At 42.3% G+C, this 13,693-nt stretch overlaps 1 protein-coding gene across 4 annotated transcripts in view; it reads right to left on the reverse strand.

Annotated features, from left to right (window-relative positions):
• Nucleotides 1–2,362, reverse strand: part of clstn1 (calsyntenin 1) — a 32,603-nt gene extending 30,241 nt beyond the window's left edge. For all 4 annotated transcript variants that reach the window (XM_026368701.1, XM_026368699.1, XM_026368700.1 and 1 more), the window contains exon 1: nucleotides 2,124–2,362. In XM_026368701.1, coding sequence (XP_026224486.1) covers nucleotides 2,124–2,205 — 82 coding nt within the window. In that variant the 5' untranslated portion in view covers nucleotides 2,206–2,362. The remainder of the gene's footprint in view (nucleotides 1–2,123) is intronic.
• Nucleotides 2,363–13,693: the final 11,331 nt, after the last annotated feature.

A 13,693-nucleotide genomic window follows, 5' to 3' on the forward strand; every position in this document is an offset into this window, starting at 1 on the left:
TCATGTCGCACTCTACAACATGGGGACACCCTGCAGCTGCACATGTTAGCAGGAAAAGAAACTGATTACATTTGTGAGACCTTAAAAACAAGAAACAAATACGATAATGAACAAAACTAAACTAAAGTGTCTAATAAAAGAACATTTGCAGCGGTGGACACCAAACTGTTTAAAGGCTTAAATCTGCTGAAGCTCCAGAAGGCCTGCTGCAGACGATCTGCGTTTGCCCCAGTTTCACACACACTGACATTTCATTGCTGGCAGCGCAATGAATCACACAGTACAGGTAAGAATTTTGATGGGTATCGAAAACACACTTCTTCATCACACCCATCGTGTTTTGTTGCAGCCACGTCATCAGTGATAAATGCTGGTGCAGGCAAATAGCTGAGGATCATAACACCACTCGTCAATAACTGTGAATTCGCCTCAAAGTGCTGGGGCTCTATCTCAGCCATGTTCCTGCAGCGATAACATCAAATCATTTGCAGACGTCTAAACTGGAGCACTGAGGAACAAGAACGACATGGTGGGGGGGGGGGAAAACCTGAGGAGTGTTTGCTTTCCCAACGGCTGCAAGGTGGTTGGCAATAAAAGAAAAAGAATCAACAAGCCGTGAAAACGCGAACTGGGCCGCAGGTGACAAGAGGTGGTGCACAGAATAAGCGAGTGACCTTTGGTTAATAAAAGATAAGCCTGGACCAAGATGGCGATTTCACAGGTCTGCTGTGATAAGAGCAGGAAAGCCTGCAGGTGCACATCACGGACACACACACTTGGCTACAACATATAAAGTCACGTTCACACACTAACCAGGACAAACTACAACAGGCTTTTTCCTTTTGATTGATTAATGCAAAAATGGCGTTAAAGCTTTTTGGGAGCTGTGCATTCTCAGCCGCTTGACATGGTAACAAGAGAAATATGACCCTCCTGCTGATTTTTTATGGCCACTTATATCATTTCATGGCCTTTCTTTTGTCCACAGAGCATAAAAATGGGTGCATCCATAAAAGAAAACACCACACACTGGCCTCCAGCGTTGGTAACTGCCCGGGCATGCTGATACGGCCACTGACTAATATGCACCTGCCTGTACACACCCTGCAACAGGAAGCTCACACTGGGGAGTCAGTGGTTTGAGTTTAACGTTAAAACACAGTCTATAAATTCATGCCTGAGCACTGAGCTGCTGTAAGGAGGGAGGTGGACCGCCCTGCAGCAAATAAAGGCTCCTCAGTGTGTGGTGGGGTCCGTGGGTGACATTGCAAAACAAGAGTTGCACTTTCAGTCCTTTTCTATATATATAGCCTCTGGTCACACACGGGCCTGGACCCACCGAGGGCTTTTTACTCAAGCCAGTGAACACAGCACATGAATTTTTAAATCCACCGACTAAACAGGGGCTTGTGAAGAGGATCTGCAATGCGTAGCCAACCAAGCTCCATCCTGGTGCGACCACAGTGTTACCAAACCGAGCATTAGGCCTGCTGATGATTACAAGAATAAACCTGAGAGCTTAATAACACTGAATCTATATATAAAAAAAAAGATCCTAAAGCCTAATCATGTCATCCCTCGCCTTTATTTAAATATACTTCATCGTCCTTTAAAATGAGGAGAGTACAGGGAGTACCAGATAGTGGCGAGTTAAAAAGAATAAATCAAACTCTGCAGAAGGGGAGAAATATTTTAAATATTTAAAAAAATAAAGACAAGAACAAAGCAGCAACTAAAAATAGATTGATTGCAGATGACAGGAGGGGGTCGTTCCGTGGCCTTGAAATTATCTCCAAAGTGACGGTACCGTGATTTGGATGTTAGAATAAAATAAAACACTGGTATAATAAACGTTGTGAGAGTGAACTGTGCTATTTGAGGTGATTTCAAGTTAAATGTAGACTCTGTCAGGGGATGCACTTGCTGCCGGGGCGGGATACGCTGCGGCTCCGGAGCTGACCATCCCTGAGCAGGTTACTGAACGCATCCCCTCCGGACCCCGGAGCCTCTTTATAACCTTCAACAGCTGCAAACAAGCGGAGAGCTGCGCGGAAACGCTGGTTTTCAACCTCGCACACGGAAACCTGTCCCACAATGCAGGATATAAATCCCGGCTTAGTTACCTTTAGCTGCCTCCGCCGCACATAATAGCCCGAGGACCAGTCCGACAGCGGATGCAAATGGTTTATTCCCTCGGAACCGCATCCCGGCTTCAGGTTCAACCGCGGCGAAGTAAAACTCAGCCTTGTTCTTTCCTCGTCAACCAGGCGGGATATATCTCTCTGTCAGGAAGAATAAAATCCAGAGGATGAGTCGGTTACCACGGCAGCTCTAAGATGGCCGTCACCGCCGCTGCTCTGCTCTCTTTTCAATCTCCGCTTCTCTCGCAGTTTTGCAGCCCGCTGCGTTCGAGGACTGTGGGAGTTCTTAAAGACGCATTCCGAGCGCACTGAAGCACACGCATTGCTTTGTCGTGTGATAGGTTTTAGTGAAATATCTAACCACCCAGTCACATGCCAAGGTTTTACTCAGTTAGAAACTAGAATGTAGGTTACATATTATATGCAAAATGAATTTATACATATCAGTTGGTTTCTTTTGTAAGTGCTAAATTATCAATGTGTTGTCCTTGTATTAAAATAGACCACAGACAAGGGGGTAACTCTACAAGATCTGACTGACATATGTGCATGTTTAATTTGGGATCAGTCGCTTGTAAATACCAACTCACTTTCTCTTTAAAATTTGACATGATCGTGTCAAGAAGAGTTGTATCTTTGTTAAAGTAATGTCCCAGGACAAGTGCCCCCACTGACATATCACATACGACCAACTGGAGGAGCAGTCGCTCAATAGTTCATGTTTGAAACTAATAAAAGGACATAAACAAATGCATATCTCAAAATTAATGTGGCTATCACGTCACCAGACAGCAGACCTGGGTCTACGTGCAGAGACATGGAGGACAAGTTGTTAATTTTTATCCCAGGGTCCCCTTGAAACCAACGGTGCATGAGAAGTCAGTTTGGTGCCTTTTGTGTTGATTTCAATTGTGTTTAATAGGATCTTAAAACTGCTTACGGGCAATAAAATAAAACTTGTTCTGTCTGCACATGACCGCTGAAAATGCTATGAAAATGAACACCTGTGTTTTAATCGCTTGCTGCACTGACATAACACACAATTAATCTTCCAGGTTCATGATTGCAAGAAAATAAAAAAATCTGAGACAACCTGAGAAGAAAAGTCTACATGCATTCATTTAGTATTTCTCTTTTGTATTTAGTGAGCACAGAGTGCTCCATAATAGAAAAGTGCATGCTTTGTAAAATAATGCACATTTGCAAAATAAATCTTATATAACTATCAAGATGCTTGGTGGTTGTTAGTGCACTGTGAAAACAGCTCGGGCAGTTCTGTAAATAAATTGAGGGCTTCATTTCTGACAGTTTGATGGGTTGCATTTAAACAAATGGTGATGCCAGAAAACTTGAATAATACAGTCGATTTAAGATGAGGAGACTCTTTCTGTTTTCCCACTGCTTCCCTCTTTACTCCAACAACCTGACCCGTGTCGTTTCAATCCTTTCCACCCTTTTCAGGTCAGAAAACGCATCTTTACAGGAGAACTTGAAGGCACCATGTGCTGAACGATGGCCAGTGACGTCAATACTGTTATTGTGGGAGCATGCAGCTTGTTTAGCACAGACGGCTAAACTAAGACGAGGGCGGGGGCCACATGCCTTCTGGTGCTACAAAGGGCTCTGTGAAGATAGTAGCCAACCAGTGCTCATCATAACGTGGACTGCATGACTGAATGAAACATCACACTTACAGATGAAGCGCCGGGGCTGAAATGTGTTAATGTGTCCGTGAAGCCAACAATTTCTATTTTATTCCACAGAGCAAACTCCAGAAAAGTTGCTTTCAGTTCTAGGGGCATGTTCCACATATTGATCATTTATGAGTTCCCCATTATCCCCAACCTGCAGCCACACAACAAGTGCACTGAAATGTGAGATTGCAAATGTGGATGGGAGGGCTGCTGTCTAATCAACACCCTCAGATATAGAGGAGAAGAGGATGCGATGCAATCAGAGCACTGTTTTTCTGATATGGCTGCTGCTCATGCAAATTCAGACACATGTAACATTCATTTGTTTTCTTTCAAGTCACAAAGGTCCACAAAATTATCATTATTGGAACATCCGCTGTGGCTTTGTTGATAGAAAGTGAATGTGAGTTCTTGCACGTGCATGCAAAACCTGCAATGTTAATAAAAAGTGCGAATAACAAAAACACACACTCTTCAAACACATATATAACTGTTGCAACAAGAACGGTCAACCATTAGAGCTCAGTAGTGTCTCAGTTGATGCACTTATCAAGGAGAAACAGGAGAGAACAACATGGTTTGTGTGAGGCCACAATGAAGTGATGGGTCTTTAAACAGGGGCAGTCAATGAGCATCGGGGCAGCAGCAGGGCTGAAGCACAATGCCTGTTTGTTTCCACTCTGGCAACACATGAAGTGGCCGAGAGAAAGTGGAAGCACCCCCTTCCCCCTCCCATCACAGATGTCCAGCACTGTGAGGACGAGACTGAGTGGCCATTATCATTCCTCGGGGGACAATAGGAGGGCTGGGTGGATAGGTGTGAGCCATCGTCAAGCGATCAGGAAGGTGTCACTTCCTCCGGAGCATCTCACGCTGCTGTTTGGTGATTTGCATGACTGTTGGTGAATTGTTGTTTCCTGTGAATGCTGGCGTACTGGCAAACACAAACTGTAGTGATTCATGTACATCTACAGAAGTTAATTAGTGTTTTCTCACCACTCTACGAAGCTCTCCCCCTCAGCACTTTGATGCTGCACTTTAAATGTCACATATTGAAGGGTTGTCACACCACAAATTATAAAGAGGCAGTTTTTAACTTATAGTCTCGGCAGCATTTAGCCACAATCAGCGTTTTTGTTTCCCAAGATGTGAGAATCTGTCTGAGATCTGTGCTCCCACCCTGATACGACGTAACTTATAGTGTGAATATTAACACCAGTGAAATAGCCCATCCAAAACTATAATAGTCCAGTTCTGTGTATTCCCAGCAGAAAGTGGGGAAGTAAAGATATAATTAAAAAATCAGTTTGTCATTACCCACACTGAGAGCTGTAAACAGAGCTCACAGCAAAGAGCTTTATTAGAATCTGAAGTTGAATAACAGTGTTTGTGATGAAATAGGTCCCGAAGAAATTTGACTTTTAAAGCCTGAAAACTAACAAAACAGAAATATAACACAATTATGTAACACTCCCATTGTCTCAGGCAGCATTTACTACGTAGAGCTGCAGCAAATGGTCAATTATTCAATATGTGGATCAACAGGAAATTACCGGTGTAATGTTGTGAGCTAACTTGGCATTAATGGCACGGTTTTTCAGCAATGTCTTCGTCCTCTGGAAGGCTGCGGATGCTCTGCATCAAAATGAACCTGCCATCCACCACAGGCTGAGCCCGAGCTCAGTGTGGGGATTAGATACAGCACATAATTAGGATGGTCGAAGGTCACGAATGCCTCATGGCTGTTAGCATTATTCCAAATTCTTGCACCTCTTAGTTATGAACTCTGCCAGGATGGACAGAGGGTGGACTGAACATGTGCAGCCACCGACTGTAGGAATCAGCATACTGTGCCGCAGTCATGGTGGGTGGTTCGCAGCAGACGGAGCATGAAAAAGACTTTGCTATCGTGGGAATCAAAGTGGTCGGAATCATTAAATGCCACCGCTTCTCAATATTATCTTTCCTGTCTTGTGTCTAGACTGCAGCTTGTGTCATTAACTTCTGCAGATTTTGGGGTTTTTCTTTTTCCCTCCCAGCTACCAGAAGACATAGGAATTCAATTATCTTTCCTTACAATAGGCACAAATTTGACTGGAAATAATTGCTCACAAGCTAATTGTTCGGAGAGCCCAAAGCTGTTTATAATGACTTCCTCACAAGTGATTTTATATTAATGATGTGTAGAGACCAAATCATTTGTTTATTGGTGTCTTTTTCACAAATGATACCTTTGAGAGAGTGGCCCAGTATTTAATTGTCCAAAGGGAAGAGCTCAATAAATGTTATTTCAGAAGATTATAGCTCTGCATGCCAATTTGCCTTCTTTTTTTTAAAATTCACTCTCAATTTCTTTATCTGATAATCAAAAATATATCCCGTGAAATCGGAATTTGTGTCACCTCATGAATGTATAAGCCTCAATCTTTGTTGAAGATTAACTTCATACACAGCGAGACTTCTTTTTTCATCTTTTTTAGTACGGGCGTCTCCTTGACTTTGCTTATGAATACATTTTAAAAATCCTTGGCTGGGGGAAATGAAATCTCACTTTAGAAGTTCAGGATGTTATGAAGAACTTTTTTTAAAGAAAGCCAGTGGGTCTGAATGTGCAAATCAAACAGGGAGGAGAAGCCATGCACCTTTAAAAGCTGTCTTTGCTGACTGACTCTTATATTCTCCACAGGGAACTTTTAAAACCCATCCTCAGTGATTGATTCGCTTCCACTCGTGTTGCTCTCTTCTATCTTCCATCCCGATACGTCGCTCATGGTCATTTATTAACCACCGGCTCTTGCTCCATGTGCACACACCCACTCTGTGAGTGCCCTGAAAACACCCAGTGAGTTGTCTTTTCTTAAAACTAATCCCACTCTCATCCATCAGAACCTGTAGCATAATTCCTGTCAGTGTAATAAATGCAGGTTGATGTCACGAGACCTATATTAAGTGTCAGCTGTGATCTACTTCCCATTCCTCCAGTATACACTTCTTAACTTACTCAAATCTTTTTTTCAAAAACAAAAATAATTTGCCCCAAACTATTATATTAAGGCACTGTGAAGAAGCCTCTTGCTACTCTGTGGCCCTTGATTGTCAATAAACAGCCCTCGGCTCCATTGGTGCTCATATGAGGCCAGGGCACTAAAAACCCATGGTAGGAGTGAGTGGGAATCAGGCAGATGGAGGCTCGATAAGCTCACAGAATACTTCAATTCTCAGATTAAGCTTTCAGTCAGCACCTTCACCCACATGCACATTTCTTGATAACTATGTAAAGCATACTTATCAACAGGTTTTATCAGTGATATCAGATGTCAGACATGTTTGATTTCATTTGCATTCATTCTGTACACCTGAAACATAATGTAAATCTGAATTTGTTAATGAAAATGTCTCCACCTGTGTTTGTGTGTGTGTATACTGGATTCTTCCAGACGGGCATCAGGTTGCTCAGAAGAGACTGGATGCCAGGAATTTGATGTTCTTGTTTTGAGACCTTGACCCCTGGCCCCCACAGAAGGTCACCTCTGACATGCCATGAGGACGGTTCATACTGTGGGTCAAGCTGGTGTCAAACTCTCACCTCCTTGTCTTTAATGCCTCACAGAGTTTAGGGAGGGGGCACTGTCACTGCTGTCACAATGAGCCCAATCATTCATCTGTGATAGGCAGGGTCTTTGGCTCCCTGGAGACCCTCATTTTGAACACTGAATATTAGGACACCGGGAATGGCAGGTGACGAATACAGGCAAGTTGAACTTTGCAGAGTTGTTGTTTTTAAATGTAAATTAAGTTGGTGGAGGAAAAGTGTGTATACATACAGCAACCAACCGCTAGTTAGTGAGACTTAGAGGTACTTACAGCGCAGGGAAATACTTCTGCAATCGCTAGAGAGCACTCAAAAAAACGGCTGAACTAACTAAAGGTATTGGATCCATGATGAGAGATATACCGTCAGAAAATGTAATGGAGAATGAAAATATGTCAAACACTGCAGCAACCTTCACTTTTGTATAATTAAATGCATTAAACACCACCAACCCCATTAAATCCATTATTATCAATTCAAATGAAGACAACTGGAGCAGGACACATGGTGTTCGTGATGGGAACCATTACGGCAAACATTAGATCTCTCTGCAAATCTTTCTCCCAAAACATTACTCGACACACACAGTGAACACCCACACACAGGATAAAGCTAATAACCCACACCCAGCACACATTGCTCACCCATTGTAACAACCCCCAAGCTGATGTCTGTGATTAAAATCATGTTGGTGAATAAGAAAACCTGCTGTCCAGACAGCGGAAGTGAGCAGTCTGCTCCCTCGCTACCCTTGAAGGAGGCTCATATGGCGAGTGGGTGATACTAAAGTGGAGGAGGTTAAAAATGGCTTGGAGCCAGTATGTAGCGTGCACAGTCGTCTTTAAGTGTGCTGTCATTTGGGAGCACGCAGACCCAACTGCTGAGACTGGCCGGGACAACCAAAGTCGTGTTTAAAGTAATTTAAGTGAGTTAAAAAAGAATCCTCATCAGTTTAATTTAAGTTTTCTTTAATCTAGAAAAGCAGAATACACCTCTGTCCGTTGAGATTGAGTTGGGTCTCTTCCCTCTTGAAACTGAATCTGATCCTGTGATGTACACATGGAGGTCAACGCAGCTGACCTCTGGTCATAAACATGCTTAAATGCGATGCTGAGACATTTAAGGAGTAAATCACACAGATATGTCACGGCGTCTGAAGTCAGCGTGGCTCAGTCCCATTATAGTGTTTCTGTCCTTCCCCCTAGTTGCTCATAATTAAGTTGTTAGTCTGCTATTAACTGAGATCAGTGACTATTAACTGACCAGGTCAGCACGCCAGAAGTGGAGCCATTGAAATACCTCTGGTTAAACTCAGTGTCTGGTTTTTATACCCCCCGCCCCTAAAAGCTAGAGCAACCGGACATGGCTTTGAGCTTTGATAAGACACGACACATGATCCTTTAGGCTTGAGCTGTGTAATTATTTTGAGAGGTCTTTAAAAAAGTCTCTGGTTAAGCTGATCAGAATCAACACATCAGCACTGTGTGATGCTGGAGAAGGTGGAAAGTTGCTCCTGTTGCATCCATCTGGTTAATTATCTTCATTCATTATAGATTTTGTTGAGCTTGGCTTTTTTCCTTAGAAAAGTCTGATTCTTATCCAAGTTATACAGTGAGTGGTGCTCTTACTGATTACACCAGGTGTCCCAGTGCACCATGGGATATTTAATTAACTGATTGAATTTATTTGATACTTTAAAATGCGCTCTGCACAGTGAACAATGTAAATGTTTGCTGAGTGGCTTTAAACCATTGTTGTTACACTAATCTGAAGACACACATGTCAACTAGACTTGTAGGATGATTATTCCATCATGAAATTCGATTTCCAGTAGTATGAAATCCCACCTCTGTGTGCACTTCTAAGTTTTCCAGAGCTTCAAATCATATGATAGTGTTTTCATCAGTGCAGCTAGTGCTGCTGTGATTTCATATATAATCCTTTAGGGACTTCTTGTCTCTATAGGCTAAAAGTAATGTTCATGTTTCCAAGGTCAGGAAAGAACTTTAATGCTTAGCGTAACATTTGTTTTAACGATCATGTAAAATTTGTGTTTGTTACAGCACTGTGAACAAGTCAGACATATAAAGTATAATTATCTATATATATACTACACACTGTATAGTCTCTATTTGCTCCTGATTTTTCTTCTCATGAGTTATTAGGAACAAATGAATAGTTCTTTTATAAATTTTAAAGGTTCTGTTAGCAATATAAATAAAAAATAAACACAAATAAATCACAAAACAGATCTTTATTCGATGAAACATAATCCTATAATTTGTTTTATAAATGAACAGGATAATATGAATAAACTATGGTAAATGAAACAAGTGCTGTCCTATGACCCTATGAAATTTTAACTCTTGCTGTGTCAACTGCACACAGGAACACTACAGTGTACATTTTTCAGCATTACAGTAGTTCGCTGAGTTGATTCAATTCCGATTCAGAGCTACAGTATATACAATATACACTGTATGTATGTATTTATATACTGTAGCAGAGTTTCCATGAATAAATCACATGCTGGATTACTGACCTCACATGATGTGGAAGCAGAATATCTTCTGCTGCTGCATGTCAGTGTCGGATTAAGGTATTATTTAGTATTATTTAGAGAGAAGGATCTTCTCTCTCTCCTTCTTTCTCTCTACCCACATGACCTTTTAATTATTGATTTTCAACTCACCAGACCTGATCTCTCCTCTCATCGCTCTCCTTTCCCCCCCGTCTATCTCTTTGCTCCTCCCTGCCTTTTTATCTTTTTTCTTTTAGCACAAAATCACAACAGTCACACACAAATTTACTGTTTGAACACACACACGCGCATGAGTCTGCGCATCTTTTCTCTGCCACCCGTTTCTCCCTCTTCTGTTTCTCTCCGACTTGTCTCTATATTAAAATGTGTGGCTGCTGGCCACTAGCTGCAGTGTCAGCAGGGGGGGGAATAGAAAAGATAATTCATGCCGGGCTGTCACCTAGGCTGGAGGTGAGTGAGCACACCTCTTCCCAGAGGAGACATTCAGAAATGAGCCCAGCAGAGGAGCTCAGAGGCATCAATAATCCAGCACCTCTCGCCGCACAAACGGCAGCCTCACAATCTCATTAAACACTGTGTGCTCCTCGTGCTGCCATATCTGTACAGCTGAAGTTTAGATTGAGATGAATGAGTAACAGGCGTGAATGAATAATAATATTCAGGCAAAAACACATATTTTACTATGGATAAAGGGCAACAGCCGTCTTGATGAGATGCATTTCCTGCTCAGGGATGTCAGTTTGTGGAAAGCACTCGGTGTGTTTATGCCCATGAGAGGTTTGAGTATATTTTCCATAGATCACCTGCCCCAGCCCTGTGGGCTGCTGCTCTAAATAGGCTGTCATAGCTCTGACTGGGGCTCTGTTTGCCAACCTCCAAAGATACAGATATATGCACACATACAAATGTGCACACCACTCTCCTAAAAATCTCTGCAGGAATGAAGAATAACATATTTGGATTGCAGGTTAAAGCTTTTGAAGCTGTTCATATGAACCTGTAGTTAAAAACATCAACATTGGAATGATGCAGTTTTCATGCAGTGAAATATACATATATCATTACAATATATTTCCTAATCTTCAGCCTCAGATCTAAGCCTAATCCAAATTCTAATCTTAATCTTAATCCAAATCTTAAACCTAAAATAGATATGTGATGTTCAGCCCACTGCCAGGACATGAACACAGTTCAAAATAGGCAGTTACCCACACCCAAAAATGGCACCCAGCTCCATCCCTCCTCTCCGTACCACCCTCAGGATAAGTCTGTCCCGGGTATTCTAGGAATTTGTCTCAGGATAAGATAATCCACAGACAGCTGCTCTCTAATTTTAAGTGGAGGTCCCGAGGATACGGTTGTCACAGAGCCAGCTGAGAGCTCACCGATGTTCCAGTCAAGTAAAAAAGTTGTGGTGCATGGTGCACGTGGAGGGCAGAATCACTGGCTTCTCCACACACAAACACACACACACACACACACACACACACTATTCTCAGGGGGCCCCAGGAAGGTCAGGACCCCACCTCAGGGCAGAGAGTGAGCCAACTGAACTGTGCATTGTTTCCACGGCAACGGCGTCACATCCCCACTGTATCGTGAGACAAATTAAAGATGTGCGTGTGTGGTTTAATGTAAAAAATACCTTGTTTATGTGATGATGTGTCTGCATCATCATCGAATGACAACAAGTGCTGCTGGGTAGAGCTGCTGTGGTGTCAGTCATCAATTATACTGTTGCATAAGCGCACATTGGGTCATTATTGCGCAGTAGTGTCATATTGATGTACTGAAATGCTTTGGCAGTGTCGGTTCTCTTCCATTCACGCCAGTAAAGCTTTCGGGAATTAGTATTGACATATGCATTTGCAAATTCTTCCGTGGAGGTCATACTGTACAAGGCTCTGAAGTCGCTAAGAGACACTATTCTGGTGTTTCTCTTGTTATGTTCAGTCAGTGGTGGTGATGTTTTTCATCTGAGGCTCTATTGTCTGGATGCTTTCTCTCAGGGCAATAACTATAGTATAATGGCTCAATATACTGTTTATATTGCACTCACTGGAAAATGAATATAGTACAACTCCCCCAGGAACCCAAAGACCTCAGATGATTGTGTAGCATTTAGTTTGTGGTAATTTAATTATTAGTTATGGTGATATGAACTTCTAAAGGAGTATAAACTGAAAATACCCACATTGTTTCAAAGCTGCTTTGAAACAATGTGTTTACTGAATCTTTATTGGTCTCTTTACTTGTTCTTGTCTGCAAATAGAGCCCTTTCTAAACCGATTTCAATCAGACAGAGTCAGGAGTCAGTGTCCTGGCTAATGTGAAGCTTCGGCAGTGGGCGTCTTTTTAACTTACAGTTGTTTTAGTGTGAAAGTTTCTCTTTGTTCAAACTTTGTCGCAGCAGAAGGACAGTGAAGTTTCAGAAATGTCCATTTACCCTGTGCAACCCAGTGTGCTGGAGCCTCACGGTGAGCAGAATTTAAGAGCTCATTAACACAGAACAGAACATGACTGATGATTTTGTCCCCTAGCTCTTATGGTGATATGATTTAGGGAGGTATCTGTTTGCAGCCACGATAAACAGGAGGAAAAGTTACAGCAGCTGATGAACTTTTTTTTTTGTTTTAAGACGGGTCTGACTATAAAATATGCCAGCTGTCCTTTTATAGCTGTATTATTTTAGTTAGTACGATGCTACAGTAAGACCCTACATTATACATCTAAATACTGTTTAGTATTTGTGTTTATCCCAAAACCATCTAAGACAGTAAAACATGAGTCAGGGGGCAGAGTCAGTATTGAAGCACAGGTGGACTCGATGTTTCTTTCCTCTCTCAGTTTTTCTACATCTGATTTGGGGTCTAAGGACACAAGGTGCTGTACAGATTGTAAAGCCCCTGGTGCAACTTTGTGACTTGTGATATTAACCTATTTTATCATAATTGAATACAAAATGTGATTATGTTAACCCACGACAACTTGACCTTAGTTATGAGGCAGGAGTAAATTGCACCGAGACACTCGGACATTAGCACGGTTTACATTTCAGCCAAATCCACTAATTACCGCTCCCTCAGCTCACCTCAGATTGGTTTGACCCCCGTGCGGAACAAGGTCAGTAAGGTTTTCTCAGCAGTCAGCAGTGTCCGCTCAGCCTGCACCGAGAGCCAGCAGTTACAATGTCAGAGCAGACGTCAGCTTCCCATAGGCTAACGACAGACCATAGTATTGGCATGATGGATGTCTGCTCTGCCAACTCCTGCCAAGAACGCTGAGTCATTCTACGCATTCCCAGCATTCAGCAGGAGGCTGCACCGGCTGCACCGCTCCAATTATTTATATGTGGTCAAAGTCCACAAATAGCTGAGTCCCCAGGTGTTTCATCCTGCTTCCTAATGATCTGATTTGGTGGAAATTTAAGGTCCGTCTCTTTTATAGTCGGAGTTTTAGCTGGGAAATGATTCATTTGAATGTACAGAGATTTATTTGTCTCTCTTAAAGCACGATGGACAGTTCGTGTTTTCGGTTTTCAGATGCCATCATCTGCTCAAAAGGAAAGAGACTATGCAGCTTTGAACTTGAGAGCTTGGAGTCTGTTTCATTAATCAATGCCAGAGCTGCTGCTGCTGGCTGTGCATCTTTTTCTTCTCTTCCCAATCTCCTCAGGGAGGAATTTTATCACTTTAAGATTCAGCTTTTTGAAGTCCTCCTGCAC

This window comes from Anabas testudineus, chromosome 7, assembly GCF_900324465.2.
Source record: "Anabas testudineus chromosome 7, fAnaTes1.2, whole genome shotgun sequence".
Lineage (NCBI taxonomy): Eukaryota > Metazoa > Chordata > Actinopteri > Anabantiformes > Anabantidae > Anabas > Anabas testudineus.